Genomic DNA, 15,175 nt, shown 5'->3' with positions numbered 1-15,175 from the left:
TGGTTGAATCTGTGGCTGTGGAACCCGAGGATACAGAGGCCCCCACTATGGGACTTGAGCATCCTCGGATTTTGTTATCTAGGGCAGATCCTGGACCGATCCCCTGCAGATACCAAGGGATGACTGCATGTTGCTTAAGGATACATGCACAGATGGTAACAGTACAAAGAAAAACAGGGAAAGGATTGTCTCAAAAGTCTGGACACCCAGCTCCCAGATCTCCATGTGTAACATCATTCTCCAATACAAGGAATTAGGGCTCCTTGGCGAAATGGCTGATTCTAGGCCAGGCAGGGAAGATTCAAGATGAGCCTGGAGCATCTTGGAGAACCAGAAAGTAAGAAAGGGCTCAAAATCCAACCAGTGGGGAGATAACATATGTCAAAGGGAACAATTCACAATTCTTTGGTCCCGCATGGGTTCAGGAAGCTTCTCACCATCTTTTGTTGCTCGCAGTGAAATCTCAGCCTGTTACAATGGCATCCTTGACCCCGTGGCCCTTCAGGACAACTACAGCTACGTCATTGAGAGGTGAGCGCCCCCCCCCCCAACACACACATGACCATTTGGTGTGCGTGAGCCAAAGGCGAATCAAGAATCATTATTTAAATTTTTATTTATGTATTTGGCTGCACCGCGCCAGCATGCAGAATCTTAGTTACCCCACCAGGGATTGAAACCCCCCGCAGTGGAAGCTCAGAGTCTTAACCACTGGACTGCAAGGGAAGTCCCAAGAATCATTTTTAAACCATAATGGAAAAGAAAAAGAATTTTTTTTTGAAGAAAGGAAAAAAAGAATCATTTTAAAATTGATACCCTGCCAATTGATATCCAGCCCACAAGGAATCCGAGGGAGCGAGCAGACAGGTAGGGAAGGTGGCTGGGCCTTCAGGGAATCAGTGTGATGTGGCAGGGCCCCTGGCCCAGCTCTGCCCAGGCTCTGCCACCTGCTGGGCCAGCCTTCAGACCCCTCCCCAGCCTGCCACCAGCTCCTGGAGCCCGGTCCCCTGTTCATCCCAGCTAGCAGAGTTGGCCAGACACTGTCCAGCCAAGGCAGAAGGGGGTGGCCGGCCAAGGTGACCCCCTCTGCAGGGCGGCACAGAGAGCCCCTCCCACACTGGTGCATACCACCAATCCCCTGGCATGGGAAGACACTCGTGGGTCTTATACGACGTGACCCTCCCCCCTCCAACACAAGCCAAGAGTCCGTCCCCCATCCAGACCCACGGCCGAGACGGAAACTGGCGCTGCAGGACTTGCCAACCAGTGAGGCTGCAGCCAGAGTGCCCGGGGGCATGAGAGTGTGTGAGTCAGGGTCTCCAGAGAGAGAGAAGCCACAGGATGTGTGTGTGAGACAGAGAGACAGAGAGAGACAGAGACAGAGACAGAGTGACAGAGACAGAGATTTATTTTAAGGACTTGGCTCCCGGACCGTGGAGGTCTGGTGAGTCCACAGTCTGATGGGGGAGGCTGGGGGCTGGCAGCTCAGGGAAGAGTTGCAGTTCTAGTTCAAGGCCATCCGCAGGCCGACTTCTTTCTTGCTGGGAGAGGCTCATGTTTGTTCTACTCAGGCCTCCAGCTGCACCCACATTAGGGAGAGCACTGCTTTACTGATTTCAATATTAACCTCTGCCCCAAAGAAGAGCCTCACAGAAACACCCAGAATCACATCTGACCACAGTCGAGGTGCTGTGGCCCAGCTAAGTGGACCCGGAATGTCAACCACCGCAGGGGTCCCAAGGTCATTTCGACCATGGCTCTGAATCCCCCGCTCAGACACGCCTCCACGATCGTGACCCCATGTGCAGGGAAGAAGCGGGGCTGTGGGTGGGTGGACGTCCGGGCGCCTGGCGGGAGCTCGCCCGTGTCTGTGTCCTGCTCTCCTACAGGGAAGCCTACGACCCCAACTTCCGGGGTCAGAAGGCCACGGAGGACCTGGAGGTGTCTTACCACTACGAGAAGCTGGGCTGCCCCATCCTCGTCTACTACGACACCCCATGGAAGCCGGTGGTGGAGCTGTGAGGACCCACCCCCCAGTCCCCCACCCCGCCAGCCCCCCGCCGCCCTCACCATCATCTCAAGCCCCCAGAGCCGTCTCCACCCATTTCCTCTGGCCGCATCCTCTCCCTGCCTTTTCCCTCCGTAGCTCTCAGCTCACACATCCCCTCCCCTTCCCCGTCTTAGCTCGGCGGCCTTAACAAAACACCACAGACTGGGGGGCTTAAACAGCAGACCTTGACTTTCTCACAGTCCTAGAGGCCAGAAGTCCAAGTTCAAGGTGTGGGCAGGCTGCTTCCCCCAGGCCTCTCTCCTTGGCCGCAGAGGCTGCCACTTCCCGTGGCCTCAGGGCCCACCCTTATGACGTCACTCGACTTCGATTGCCTCGTTAAAGGCCCACCTCCAGATCCAGTCGCACTGGGGGTTAGGGCTTCACATAGGAATTTGGGGGACACATTTCAGGCCGTGCCACTCGCTCTGCCCCCTTCCGTGGATTCTGTCTTCCTTCATTCCGTCCCCATCCCCACCCCGCCCCCGGCGGACCGCTGCACTAAATAGTTGTTGACGGACTGAACGGCAGCAGAAGCCACTCACAGGTGGCAACACTTAGGTTCATTAGAACGTCACGTGTTAGCTCCTCGTGGCCTCAGTCCCACACCAGGTGAGACTGTGGGCCGGGCACACCCCTAACTCAGAGCTGCCACGTGGTGGGGTGCCTGCCGGCCTGGGGTGAGGAACAAGGGAAGGGTCCCATCAGAAGAGGGGTGTAAGCCCCAACCTGGCAGGAGACAAACGTGCATCCAAAAATAAGTTTTGGGTTTTTTTTTTTTTTTTGGCTCCCGCGTCTTGCGGGGACCTTAGTTCCCCCTCCAGGGATGGAACCCGGGTCCGCGGCAATGGAAGCCTGGACCCCTAACCACTGGACCACCAAGGAATTCCCCCCCAAATAAGGATTTAGAACAACCCTAATTCACCGCCCTAAATGTATACCTCTGGAATGTTGGCAGGTGTCAAAAAATAAGCAACCCCCAGTCCCCAACCCCGACCCCGTCAGTGTCCTGTTCCCACCTGCCACTGCATATCCGCGATGACTGTCCCAGAAGTGTCAGCCTGGTGGGGGGGTGGCCCTGCCCTGCTCTGCCACCTCCCACCACCCCCAGATGGTCTCACAACACAGCAGGGCCCCCAGCCTCCCCCCCTCCCGCGACGGCCCCCCAGCAGCCTCGCCTGTGCTTGGTGTGTCCCAGGTGGAGGGAAGGAAAGTTCCAGGAGGTGGTCGAGGCCGAGTACGTCCTGCTGGAGGTGAACGGGCTGTTCACGTACACGTACTCCCTGACGGCCGACATGGCCCTCTGCAGTTCCCAGCCGCAGAACTGGACCACCATCGCCAAGACGGCCGGCGACAAAGGGCCCTTCGCCTGGGACCGAGAGGTAGGGCCTGCGCTCTGATTATTCCCAAAACAGGTCGCAGAAGGCGACGACTGGTCAGGCCCACTGTGTGTTGGGGGCCGACTCGGTCTGTTCTGGCTGCTGTAAAGATCACCATAGACCCTGCGGCATTGGTTTCTCACGGTTCTGGAGGCTGAGTCCAAGATCAAGGCGCCAGCAGATTTGGTGTCTGGTTCCTGGGTGGTGCCTTCTGTGTCCTCACACAGCAGAAGGGGCGAGGGAGCGCTCCCGGGTCCCTTTATAAGGGTGCCAATCTCCTTCAGGAGGGCTCCACCCCCAGGACCTAATCACCTCCCAAAGGCCCCGCCTCCTAATACATCACCTTCTGGATTAGGTTTCAACATATGAATGGGGGGGGCGGGGCAGACATTCAGTCCCTAGATGGGGCGTCAGGGGATGGAAATGTACGACGCCCAAACTCTTTGGGAATCTCTCCCAAGGGAATCGCAGACGATCGGAGGTGTAGGGACGAAGGCGCTCATGGAGCACACTGCTGATGATGTGCAAAATTCTGGAACCATCCAAATGCCCATTATTTAAGGGGCTGATTATATTTACGGTCCGTTCTGCTCAAGGAGCGTTTCTATCACGAACGTTGGTTGGTACACGATTGACAAATAAGGTTATGGTGTCAGTGAAAGGAAGACATCGCATGGTTCCTCTGGGGGTGGGGGGGCTTCTGGCGCATATTTATTAGTTTCCATCCACCCTCGGCCAACGCCAAGGGCAAGAACACGGCGCAATGCGGCCACGTCACCAGCAGGGGGCGCGCGCTCTTCTCGCCCAAAGCCGGTTCCAGCGCGAACTCCTGGCTCCTTAATTTTGTATTTGCTTTCCTAAAAGCCCGCAGCCTCACCCGTTCCTTACACCCCATTCCATCGAGTGAGTTTGGTCATGTATTTTGGTTGGTAACGTTGGTTTTATTTATTTTTTTAACCGAGGTGAAATTGACATAACCGATAATGAACGATTTTAAAGCGTGCAACTCCTACAACTCGGGTATGCGTTTTGTGCATTCGCAAGGTTACCCAAACACCACCTCCCTGACTGTTTCTTTAAAAAGAACAAGCCACACACGGAGCTTTGCTTATTTATTATTTTCTGACTGTGCCGGTGTTTGTATTTGCATTCTTTTTATTAGCCCTTTCGTTCAAAGTGGCATGCATGCATTTAAGAGATTGTCCCATTACTTTTTTTTTTTCCATCAGCCCTGGTGGCCGATTTTGTAGAACCCTGAGGGTTTTTCTATCAAGACAGAGCCACAATGCCTGCATGTCCAGCACAGTCATTGGATGGGCTGTTAAACAGCCACTGAACCACTAAAACTGAACCCCTGAACCACTGAAAACCATGAGGTGGAGCTAGCTGTGGCAAATAAATGGTCTTTAGGCAAAGCAGCTGTCTCCTTTTTTATTTCATATAGTTTTTATGCGGCCCAGCTTTTTTTCTTTTACACCCAAGGATTTTTTTAAAAAATTTAATTGTGGTCAAATATGCATAACATAAAATTGACCATCTTAACCATTTTTAAGTGCACAGCTCAGTGGCATTCAGTACATTCATATTGTTGGGCAACCGTCCCCACCCTCCATCTCCAGAACTTTCTCATCTTCCCAAACTGAAACTCTGTCCCCATGAAACACTCACTCCCCATCCCCTCCCCCAGCCCCTGGCCCCCACCATCTACTTCCTGCTTCTGTGGATCTGACTCTCTAGGGACCTCCTGTGAGTGGGCTCACACAGTATTTGTCCTGCGTCTGGCTTCTTTCACTGAGCATCATGTCCTCAAGGTTCATCCACATTGTAGCATATGTCAGGATTTCCTTCCTTTTTAAGGCTGGATAACATTCCATTAGTGGGTACGGACCACACTTTTTTTTATCCATCATCTGTCAATGGACACTTGGGTTGCTTCCACCTTTTGGCTGTTATGAATGGTGCTGCTATGAACGCGGGTGTGCAAATATCTCTTCGAGACCCTGCTTTAGTTTTCTGGTGTCTCTTCTTATAAGGGAAGTAATCCCATTATAGGGGCCCAACCCTCAGGACCTCATCAAAATCTTATCACTTCCCAATGCCCCACCTCCAAATACCATCCCACTGGGGGATGGGGCTTCAACATACGAATGGGGGTGGGGGACTCAAACATTCAGTGCGAGGCAGGGGTGCGAAAAACAGGACCTGGTGACGGACTGGATGTCGGAGGAAGAGGAGGCAAGCGTCAAGCAGGGCCCCCCAGTTTCCAGCCTGAGCACCTGGGCAGATACTGGCTCAGGGATGAAGCGAGCGGTGGAGGGAAACACACACAGCTTCACTCTGCACCTGCGAAATTCAAGGTGCCACTGAGTGGAGGAGCCCAGTGGCCAGCAAAACATAGGGAGACAAGTCAGGGCTGGCGTGGGTTTGGAAGTCTTCCGTGTTTGGGTGGTAACTGAAGGATGTGTCTGCCAAAGAGGCCAAGAGGAGGGGCCAGAGCAGCGGGAGGACTGTGCCGGGGGGACGTGAAGAGGCAGGGGCTCCGTGGGGGACCGCAGGGCTCCAGGCACCTGGGGAACCATCAACAACCGAGAGGAAGTATTGTTGCTGTTGTTGCATCCGAGGAGGGCCAGGTGGCCTGGCACAGCTGGAGTCAGGTGTTTGCCCTCCATCCATTCCCATGGCCCCGGGAGCAGGGCCTGGGGATAAACGACGCCCATCCAGGTGGCCATCCACACCGTGGACACGTTTGCTTTTTGATTCTGACAACGTTTGAACTTTCTCAATAGTAGTACACAGGACAGCTCTTTCCATTACCCAACGCTACAAAACAAACCATCCCCAAATTCAGTGGGATTTACTGTTTCTCACAAATCCGTGGCTCAGGTGGGCAGTTCCTGTGCCCCACATGGCGTTGGCTGAGGCCACCCCTGCAGGGGCATTAAGGTCTTCTCACCCGTGTACAAGGCTTCTGTTAGGAGCGTGGTTCTCCATGTGGCCGCCGAGCTCCTGGGCCCAGAACATTGTTGAAAGCAGGTTTGGGGTTCTGCCCAGATGCTACCTCTTGATGGAGAAAGCTGTGTCCACACAAGAAGGGGAAATGAAGAGCTTCCTCATTTTAAAGTTGTTTGTGGTGGGGGGGGTGGGAATTCCCTGGCGGTCCAGTGGTTAGTTCCTTCATAGCATGGGGCTGTGTGTCTTCAGGGAAATTTCTGGGGAAAGGATAGCCGGGCGAAAAGCAAAATGCATTTGCACTTATGCTAGATGTCCGCCAACTCTGCCTCCATCGGGGTTGTCCCTCGGCACCTCCCCCTGCAACGTGTGGGCTCACCTGGTCCACACGGCCCCACCAGCTAGGTGTACTGTCTGAGGACACGATTGCTTGATGTGGTTTTTTTAGGCGCCTTTCTTCTACTGTGGACCAGGTTTAGCATCTTTTCCTGTGTGAGGGTCATTTTCACCTCTTTGTTCTGTGGATTGTGTGTTCATGCTCTGTGCCCACATTCTTATCGGGATTTTGGTCTTCTCTTAATTTTTAAGAGCTCTTTATAGATCCATGAGATTAAGCTTTTATTTGCGATGTAATTTGCAAATAGTTCCCCCAGTTTGCCTCTTTTGTCTTTCAGCTTTTGCTTACTTTGCCATGCAAAATTAGTTCCTTACTTCTTTTCTTTTTTTTTGGCTGCACCATGGGGCATGCAGGATCTTAGTTCCCCGACCAGGAATCGAACCCATGCCCCCCTGCAGTGGAAGCGTGGAGTCTTAACCACTGGACCGCCAGGGAAGTCCCGAGTTCCTTATTTCTCGTAACGTTGGACCCACTGTTATTTTTACACTTTTGCTTTTGGAATTTCCATCTCTTCTCTTGTTTACAAGCCTAGCCCCACCCTCCCTTCTGGGTCCACAGGCAAATAGTGCAGAAGATCAAAGTGTAGGCGAGACCCTTAGTATGTGCTTAGCTCAGGGAGGCAGCATGATGCACCGGTGAAGGGCAAACAGTTGAGTTCAAGGACATATCCCCCTTTATGTGACACCCCGGGATCTGAAGGCAGGGTGGAGAAGCCACAGCTGCCACCTGACCACCTCTGGGCACCCACAACCGCTTCCCGAGAAGCCCTGGTGGCTCTGTCTCACTTCCACCTTCAGGTTCCCCAGGTGTGTTAGTTAGCTAGGGCTTTGTAACAAAAGGACCACAAACCAGATGGGTTAAACACCAGAAATTTATCCTCTCCCAGTTCTGGAGGCCAAAAGTCCGAGATCGAGGTGTCAGTAGGGCTGGTTCCTTCTGAGTCCATGAGGGAGAATCTGTCCCAGGCCTCTGGCCTAGTTTCTGGTGATTTGCTGGCCATCTTTGCATTCCTTGGCTTGTAGATGCATCGCCCCAATCTCTTGCTTCATCTTCCCATGGCCTTGTCCCTGTGCGTGTCGTCTCTGTGTCTAAATTTCCCCTTATTCTAAGGACACCAGCCATACTGGATCAGGCCCACTCTAGTGACCTCATGTTAACTTGATCCCCTGTAAAGACCCCATCTCCAAATAAGGTCACCACCTGAGGTCCTGGGGGTTAGGGACTCCGACATATGACCTGGGGGAGGGACTCAACTCAGCCCATAACACCAAGAGCACATGCCATCAGCAGCAGCTAATTTCATACCAAGACTCACAGCTGCAAGGGACCCTGGCGAGCAGAGCTGTTATGCCTGCAGCCCCCAAAGCTGGGGCAGGCGCAGAAGGAGGAGGGTGGGAAGAAGGTTCCACAGAGTCACAAATCGGCTGGCCTGCCCAGCGGGCACTTGGTCCCGGGCTCACACCCATGGGTGCTGGTGGGTGGTGGCACTGGTGGGGCCGTGTGTGCAGTGGTGGCACCTGTGGGCTGGCACGGTCCTCCCCGGCCCCCGGGGCCAGCAGGCATGTCTCTGTCCTCCTCCCCAGAATTATGTGAGCTGCCACGACCCTAACAACAATGCACCCTTGAGATGGCCCGAAGTCCCGTATCAGATCTTGGGAGGCCCGACAGAGAACAAGGTCGTTTTCGACCAAAGAAACGGCATCTACATCTTCTTCATTTCCATCGTGGATCCATACTACAGGTGAGTCGCCCTGTGCCAGGGGCCTCTGGGGGAACAGCTGGCTCTCTGGGGGCAGGTTGCACACATGAGGGGGACCCACTTTTCTCCTTCCCCTAGGATGACATTTGTTCACTTGCTAAATAAATCCTCATTCAAAGGCCATGCTGGGTGCCAGGGGAACAGCAATGACCAGCAGCCCTGCCCCTGCCCTCAGGGACCAGAGTCACCCTCATGCCATGTCTAATGGGGAGGGGGGTGCAGGAGCCGGTGCAGACTGGCCCCCAAACACTGATCATTAGATATTCAGGGATTCTGCAAGCCGGTGGGCTTCCCGCCGGCAGCTGGAGTACTGACACCACGGAAACTGACACTCATTACAGGCCACCCCAACCCGGCCCCAGGAGCTGGCTGTTAATACTCGCCACCCACTGTGCTGGTTCAGATCACTAACGTCTCCCACTGGGAGGGGGAATATGGGCGGCATTCTTCCCCGCTCCCCCATCACCTATCCCTTCCAGACGGATACAAAGTCCACCCCCAAAAGCGCGGGGAGACCCTGCCTTCCCTAAAGGCCCCAGACCCTGGACCAGCTCTGGGACGCCAGGCGGAAGGCACCGGGGTGGGGATGCCCAGGGGAGAAAGGGGGTCTGCCTGCAAGGCTCATCCCCTCCCCTCCCTTCACCTTGCCTCCAGCAGAGCCCCCAGCGACATCCCCCCCTTACCTTACCCCACCCTGGGTGCCCTTCCCTCCATCCTGCCATCCCCACCTGCTCGCAGCCACCTCAGGGATGCTTGTGGCCCCCATCACGCCCCCCAATCCGCATCCACTGTGATGAGTGCTTTGTTGGTCTCTTCTGCCCGCCCCCCAGACTGAGCCTGGGCATGGAGGGGGGATCCCTTGTCCCCAGAACAGGGGACCACAGGGGTCCTGGGGAAAAATATGACCTCTGCTAAAATATGTAAGATGTTACGGAAAAACCCAAACGAACTTTTTGGCCAACACAATACACAGACGACAGCAGATTTATAAAGGATAGAAGTTAAGTGGATATAAATGGAACTCAGGGCCCGGAGTCAATGCTCCAGGCCCAGATCTTGTCTCCGTTGAGTTTTAAAACGTTTGCTGGGGGAATTCCCTGGCGGTCCAGTGGTTAGGCTCTGTGCTTTCACTGCCGAGGACCTGGGTTCGATCCTCGGTCAGGGAACTAAGATCCCGCAAGCTGAGCAGCGTGGCCAAAAAAAAAAAAAAATCCAGTTTGCTGGGGTGAAGGGTGAGGCCTCCAAAGGCGGTGCCTCACGGCCTCTCCCTGCCCGCCCCTCGCAGTTACTGTCACCTGGAGACCACCTTCAGCGTCTACGTCTACGGGGCCTTCCCACTGCCCATCTTCCCGCCTGAGATCACCATCGTCCTGCTCACGGGCGCCACCCTGCTGTCCGTATGGCTGGCCTACATGATCCCCAAGCTGCTGTACACTGAGCAGGGCCTCAGGGTCAAGGGCTTCTGGGTCAGTCTGCGCAGGAGATGCAGGAAGTCTTGTGCATGTGTCTGGGCCAGGTGCTGAGCATGCCCGGGGGGTGGAGGTGGGGTGGCAGGGTGGCAGGGAGGGGGCAGAGCTATCTTGAAATAAAGCGTTCGGTAAAATAGCCGGTGGCAGTGGGTATCACTCATGTTTTGTGGTTTTTCTACACCCACCTGCTTCCCTCAACATTCTGGCACCAGAGTCCCTTTGAACTACGGCACCTACGTGGGTTGTTAACAGTGAGAAGGTGGGCAGCCCAAGTCCTAGCGAACAGGAGCTTTTGGTGAAACGAGCCCGCACAGGCATGTGGTGGGATCATCAATCGGCAAGCCCCAGAGATGCATCGGACACTTGACGTGTTCTGTTAGAGAAACACGAGACCCAAGGAAAAGGGCGGGGGCTGCAGAAGACGGGGACGGGGGGTGGGTCCACCTCTGCTGATAAGCCCTGACATATACACAGACGAACACGTGTAGGTGTGTTTCGTGATGTCCACGAATAAAATATGAAAGCATAGCACATATTTTACACGTACCTGTGTTATGCATACATATGTATACAGATGATGAGCACACATGCATGTGTATACATATGTGCAGAGGTATGTATACATCCATGTATATAACGTGTAGATACATAAGGCACACACGTGTGTAGATAATGTGCATGTATGTGCCTGTGTGTATACATGTACATGCATATTGCCTATGTGTGGATAATGTGTACATACATGCCCGTGTATACCTGCAATCTACATACGTGTATGCATATGTCTATAATACACGTTCATGTACACGTGTGTATGCATGTGTGGGTGATGTGTGTATGTCACATAGGAGCACGTGTATAATGTGTACACATACACGTGTGCGCATGTATATATTTATGCATAAGCTCATTGCGCATACATACGTGTAGATAACATGCATGCCCATGCACATGTGTACACACATATATGCATGTGTACAGATATGTACATGCACATGTGAATACACATATAGGCGTGCATACCATGTACACATACGTGTATATGTACGTTTGATCAGTCTACCCATCTGTTCAGAGCTTCCCTCTCCCACACTTCATTCAAACCCCAGGTGGCACGGGACAGCTGTCTCATTCTAGTGAAAACTTTCTCAATAACTTTTCTGATCACTCTTAGGTTAAAAGAACACATCCCACGGTCATTTAAACTGCCTAATACAGGGAATTCCCTGGCGGTCCCGTGGTAGGACTCTGTGCTTTCACTCCTGGGGCCTGGGTTCAATCCCTGGTCGGGAACTACGATCCCGCAAGTGGCTCGGCCAACAACAACAACAAAAATTTGCCCAGTACGGTCTCCACCCAGTCGTTAAAAACCTCCACTCCCACACCCACTGCAGTGGCCAGTCACCTCACCCCCACCTCCGGGGGCTGCCTGGCCCACCTTCCACGCCTCTCTGGAGGGGACGGGTTAGGCTGTCAGGTGACACTCGTTTCACGACCCTCGGCCTGCATTAACCTTAAAGAAAACCAAGCCCATCCTATCGCATCCGCCTCGTTTGCCAGGGCCTTCCCTTCTTGGGGGCACTTCATATTTGTCTGGAAAATACCCTTAGCACGGCTGCAGGCACAGTGGGCTCAGAGGGAAGCAAGGGAAGGGAGCTCCTGGTTCCTCCAGGCCTGCATCCTGTTCACAACACAGACAGGCGATGATCCCGGTACAGCCCAGACTGGCTGGTCACCTCTGTCTCCCTGAGCCCTGGAACCCATAGGCTCAAGGCGTGGTGCCAGCAGCCAAGACCCACTGCCCACACCCAGCCACCTCCTGGATCCTAGTCAAGCCCCCGGGGTTCCCCAGCAGAGACCAGCAGGGAAGGTCCCCGAGACCCAGCCCAGGGCCTGGGGCAGGAGGGTCCTTCCTCTGGCAGGGAAGCGGAGCTCCATCTCTCCTTACCTCCTTACGTGTCACTGGGAAACCGACTCACCCCCTTCAGAGTCATCTTGAGTATTTCAGGGGAGGGTGCGGCCGGCAGCTGCCCCGGGCTCTCCAGAAGCGAAAGGCAGACGCGAGCCTGGCCCAGGATACGGGCGGGAGGGAAAAGCAGACGCGAGCCTGGCCCAGGATACGGGGGGAAGGGAGCTTCGTGGACTGGAAAGGGAGGAGCTGGGGCCGGAGGGAACAGGTGTGAGCACTGAAGCTCCCAAACCGCCCCACCCCGCCCTCTGCCCGCCCCCTGGGAAGCAGAATCCAGGTGTGGCTGGGCCCGATGCGGATGCGGGGATGCAGCACCCAGGGCCTGGCTGGATGCCCATCCTGGGACGGGCACGCCCACCCTGGCCTCTGGCCCTCAGCTGGGCTGCAGGTGCACTCTGCACGCCCCATCACATGCATGCCGGTTTGGGTCACCCGTGTGCCAGGTGGACACCGTCTCCCACATGCCTACCCTGCCCCCACTCTCAGACCTCCACCCAGCACTTGCCTCTGCACCCCAGGCCCCCCAGCTCTCCGCGTGCACATGAGTGGGGGCCTTCCCATTCACCATCAGCGACACTCGCCCCTCCAGCTGGGCCGAGGCGGAGCCCAGCCCGCAGGCCTCTCCCCAGCCCCCACCCCACTTGCTGCTGTGTCTCCAGGCAAGTTCCCGCCCATCTCTGGGCAGACCTGACTTTCCCCATCAAACATGGAGGTGAAACCCCACCTCCCAGCAGCCCCCCATCCTTGCCGGCTGACTTCGATTTTCTGGGGCTAGGAGATGATGAGGGATTGTCCCGAACCCCAAGTCTAGGGCTCCCCGACTCTACTCTGGAAGCCCGGCACCTGAAAGGCGCCAGGGTCCCGAGGGGCCTCACCACGTGGCCCGGGGCCCGCTGGACGACAGGGCGGGCGAGGGGACAGCCCACGGCCCCCGAACGCCACCGACCGGACACTGCGCAAACAGCTCAAATCCGCTTTAATGGGGGCGGCTCCCAGGTCCTACCTGGGCCTCAGGGGTGGCGCTGGTAGGGACCGCAGCCTGCTTGCCCTTGCTGCCCTGCCTCCCCTTCCTGGCAGTCGAGTTGCCGGCCTTCCTCTTGCCGGAGGGCTTGGCGGTGGGGGGCCCCCCCGAACCGGGCGGCGGCTCCTCGTCCAGCGCCTTGAAGTTGAAAAAGTAGTCCACGTCGGACACGGTATCCAGGATCTCGGGCACGCTGTAGTCGACGGACAGCAGCTCGTCGGGCAGGTGCAGCGAGCGGATGTCGCTGCACGAGTCGTCCCCGCCGCCCCCGCTGTCGGGCAGGGCGAGCCCAGGGGGCTTGCACGGGGCCCCGGCGGTCTCGGCGCTGCTCGGCAGGCAGTCAAAGAGCTTCATCGCGTCCTCGAGCATCACCTTCTTGGGCGGCATGAAGGCCCTGGCCACCTCAGGGGTCCTGGCCTCGCCTGCCCCCAGCGGGGCCGCCTTGGGCTCGGTGGGGCCCGGTGGGTACAGCGGGCCGGGCCCAGCGCCGGGGGGCGGCTCCTTGAAGGGGAAGGTCAAGGGCTCGCCGGGCCCATCCAGCTGGGTCAGGCGGCCCTTGAGAGGGCCATAGGCGCCAGGGGGCAGCGTGATGAGCAGCGGGGGCAGCTTGCTCTCCTCGGGGGGCAGCGGGGGTGCCAGACCTTGCTTGATCAAGGGGGGGGGCAGCTCCGCGAAGGCGGGGGGCCCTCCGTCCCCCACGAAGCCCAGGGCCTCAGCCCCGGGCCCCTCGGGCGGGAAGCAGGGCATGAGGTACCGGGGCCCCGCGGGGGGTGGCTGGTAGTGGGTGAACAGTGGAGGCAGCGGGGGTGGCACCGGGGCCTTGAGGCAGTGCTGGGCCTCCAGGAAGTAGGTGCCCGGCGAGGCGGGGCCCCCGGCGGCCAGGTTGTACAGGGACGACTGGCCGAAGTCGGAGGTGGTCCACTCAATTCGGTAGACGTGGGGGTCAAAGAAGCACCCGCAGGGCGCCATCTGGAAACCTGTGGCCAGGGAGGGCAGCCCTGAGAGGGGCAGTTCTGGGATCCACCTGGGGTGGATGGGGTCCAAACCGTGGGGCACGTCTGGGGCATGGAGAACACGGACCAACTTTGGGGTCCATTTGGGGAACAGGGACATAAGCTTTCCCTTTGAGGACCTCTCTAGAGGTCAGGGGCCCCAGGCCTTGCTTTGGGGGCCCATCTGGGGGGCCGGGGACACAGGCCTGGCTTTGGGAGACCTGTTTGGGGAACAAGAGACATAGGCTTTGCCTTCAGGGTCTCATCTAGGGGATGAGGGACACAGACCTTGGTCCAGGGGTCACTTTGGGGGACAGGGACTCGGGCCTTGCCTTCGGAGGTGGGAGCCGTCTAGGGTCAGGGGTGGGAGCAAGATGCCCCTGCCCACTCCCCGGTCATCAAGGGTTGGTGTGAGGCCGGTACCTGCTGGAGGAGCTGGAAACACCTCTTTCTCCAGGTTTGGAGAGTGATACATGTTGGAGGAACCTGTGGACAAAAACAGGGAGCTGGGTGGGGTCCTGAGGCTGGCGGGGAGAGCCCTGGTCCCTGCCCCGATGGGTGCCCCCCACCCTCGTACCCACAGTGGGAAGAGGCTCTGTGCAGGCGGGAGCAGGCTGGCTGCCGGGCCCTTCGGTGGCGTCCAGGCTCCGGGGACTGAAGCCTTCTTGGGGAGCGGCGGGTGCGTAGAAGGGTTTGGGGTGCTGCATGGGGAGGTGGGGGCCTGGCTGGGCAGGCCAGGAGGGCAGTAGGTGGGAGCACAAGTGGCCCACCCGGAGAAGAGGCTCAGAGTCCTGCGGAGTTCTGTTTCTCTGGTTACTCCAGGCAACGGATTCCAGGCTGCGGCCCACCCACTGGTCAGGGTTCCGGGTAATGGGGGGGGGGGGGGGGGCGGGGCGGGCAGGGGCAGATGGGGAAACCAAGGCAGCCAGAGATGGGTGTCACAGAGAGCATGGTGGACACTGGGCCCGGTCTGCCGGCTTCCACCTCTGCCAGCAATGCCTGCCTGACAGCTCCGAAGCCCCTTCCTCCAGGCAGCCCGCCCTGATCCACACCCACACAGGCCAAGGCCCCATCTCATGAGCTCTGGTGGCTTGTCTGTGGTCAAGGCCTTTGGGCACCAGCAGTGGCCAGCATGGGGCTGGTGAATGAGTGAGGAAGGAGGGAACTGCGGGGATGGGGATGGTGGGGGAAAG

At 57.0% G+C, this 15,175-nt stretch overlaps 2 protein-coding genes across 8 annotated transcripts in view; one reads left to right on the top strand and one right to left on the bottom strand.

The window, feature by feature from the left end:
- The window catches only part of CATSPERD (cation channel sperm associated auxiliary subunit delta), a 39,805-nt gene extending 29,751 nt beyond the window's left edge, over positions 1–10,054 (top strand). The window contains exons 18-22 of the mRNA XM_059919179.1: positions 457–531; positions 1,890–2,018; positions 3,246–3,429; positions 8,356–8,513; positions 9,817–10,054. Of these exons, the coding sequence (XP_059775162.1) occupies positions 457–531; positions 1,890–2,018; positions 3,246–3,429; positions 8,356–8,513; positions 9,817–10,054 (784 nt within the window). The remainder of the gene's footprint in view (positions 1–456; positions 532–1,889; positions 2,019–3,245; positions 3,430–8,355; positions 8,514–9,816) is intronic.
- On the bottom strand, positions 5,773–15,141 carry PRR22 (proline rich 22). 7 transcript variants are annotated; one of them, XM_059918667.1, is made up of 5 exons: positions 14,560–15,141; positions 14,406–14,468; positions 12,973–13,967; positions 11,949–12,158; positions 5,773–8,605 (listed from the first exon to the last, which is right to left on the bottom strand). In XM_059918667.1, exons 1-4 carry the CDS (start codon positions 14,687–14,689, stop codon positions 11,991–11,993), a joined length of 1,356 nt encoding a protein of 451 aa, XP_059774650.1. In that variant the 5' UTR covers positions 14,690–15,141; the 3' UTR covers positions 5,773–8,605; positions 11,949–11,990. The 7 variants fall into 7 exon arrangements, 4 of the variants coding, with proteins under 4 accessions (XP_059774650.1, XP_059774649.1, XP_059774651.1 ...); XR_009502557.1 differs by lacking the exon at positions 5,773–8,605 and adding an exon at positions 9,482–9,712 and having other exon boundaries at positions 9,827–12,158; XR_009502559.1 differs by lacking the exon at positions 5,773–8,605 and adding an exon at positions 9,482–9,712 and having other exon boundaries at positions 10,238–12,158.
- Positions 15,142–15,175: the final 34 nt, after the last annotated feature.

Source organism: Balaenoptera ricei, chromosome 3 (assembly GCF_028023285.1).
Source record: "Balaenoptera ricei isolate mBalRic1 chromosome 3, mBalRic1.hap2, whole genome shotgun sequence".
Taxonomy (NCBI): domain Eukaryota; kingdom Metazoa; phylum Chordata; class Mammalia; order Artiodactyla; family Balaenopteridae; genus Balaenoptera; species Balaenoptera ricei.
This window is presented reverse-complemented; position numbering and strand designations above follow the sequence as displayed.

Coding starts and splice junctions, on each gene's coding strand:
- PRR22 (XM_059918667.1), bottom strand. CDS start 14,689: ATGCAGCACCCCAAACCCTTCTACGCACCCGCCGCTCCCCAAGAAGGC. Junction 13,968..14,405: donor GTTTCCAGCTCCTCCAGCAG/GTACCGGCCTCA, acceptor CCCTGGCCACAG/GTTTCCAGATGGCGCCCTGC. Junction 12,159..12,972: donor GCGCCACCCCTGAGGCCCAG/GTAGGACCTGGG, acceptor CTCCGGCCCCAG/CTCCTCCCTTTCCAGTCCAC.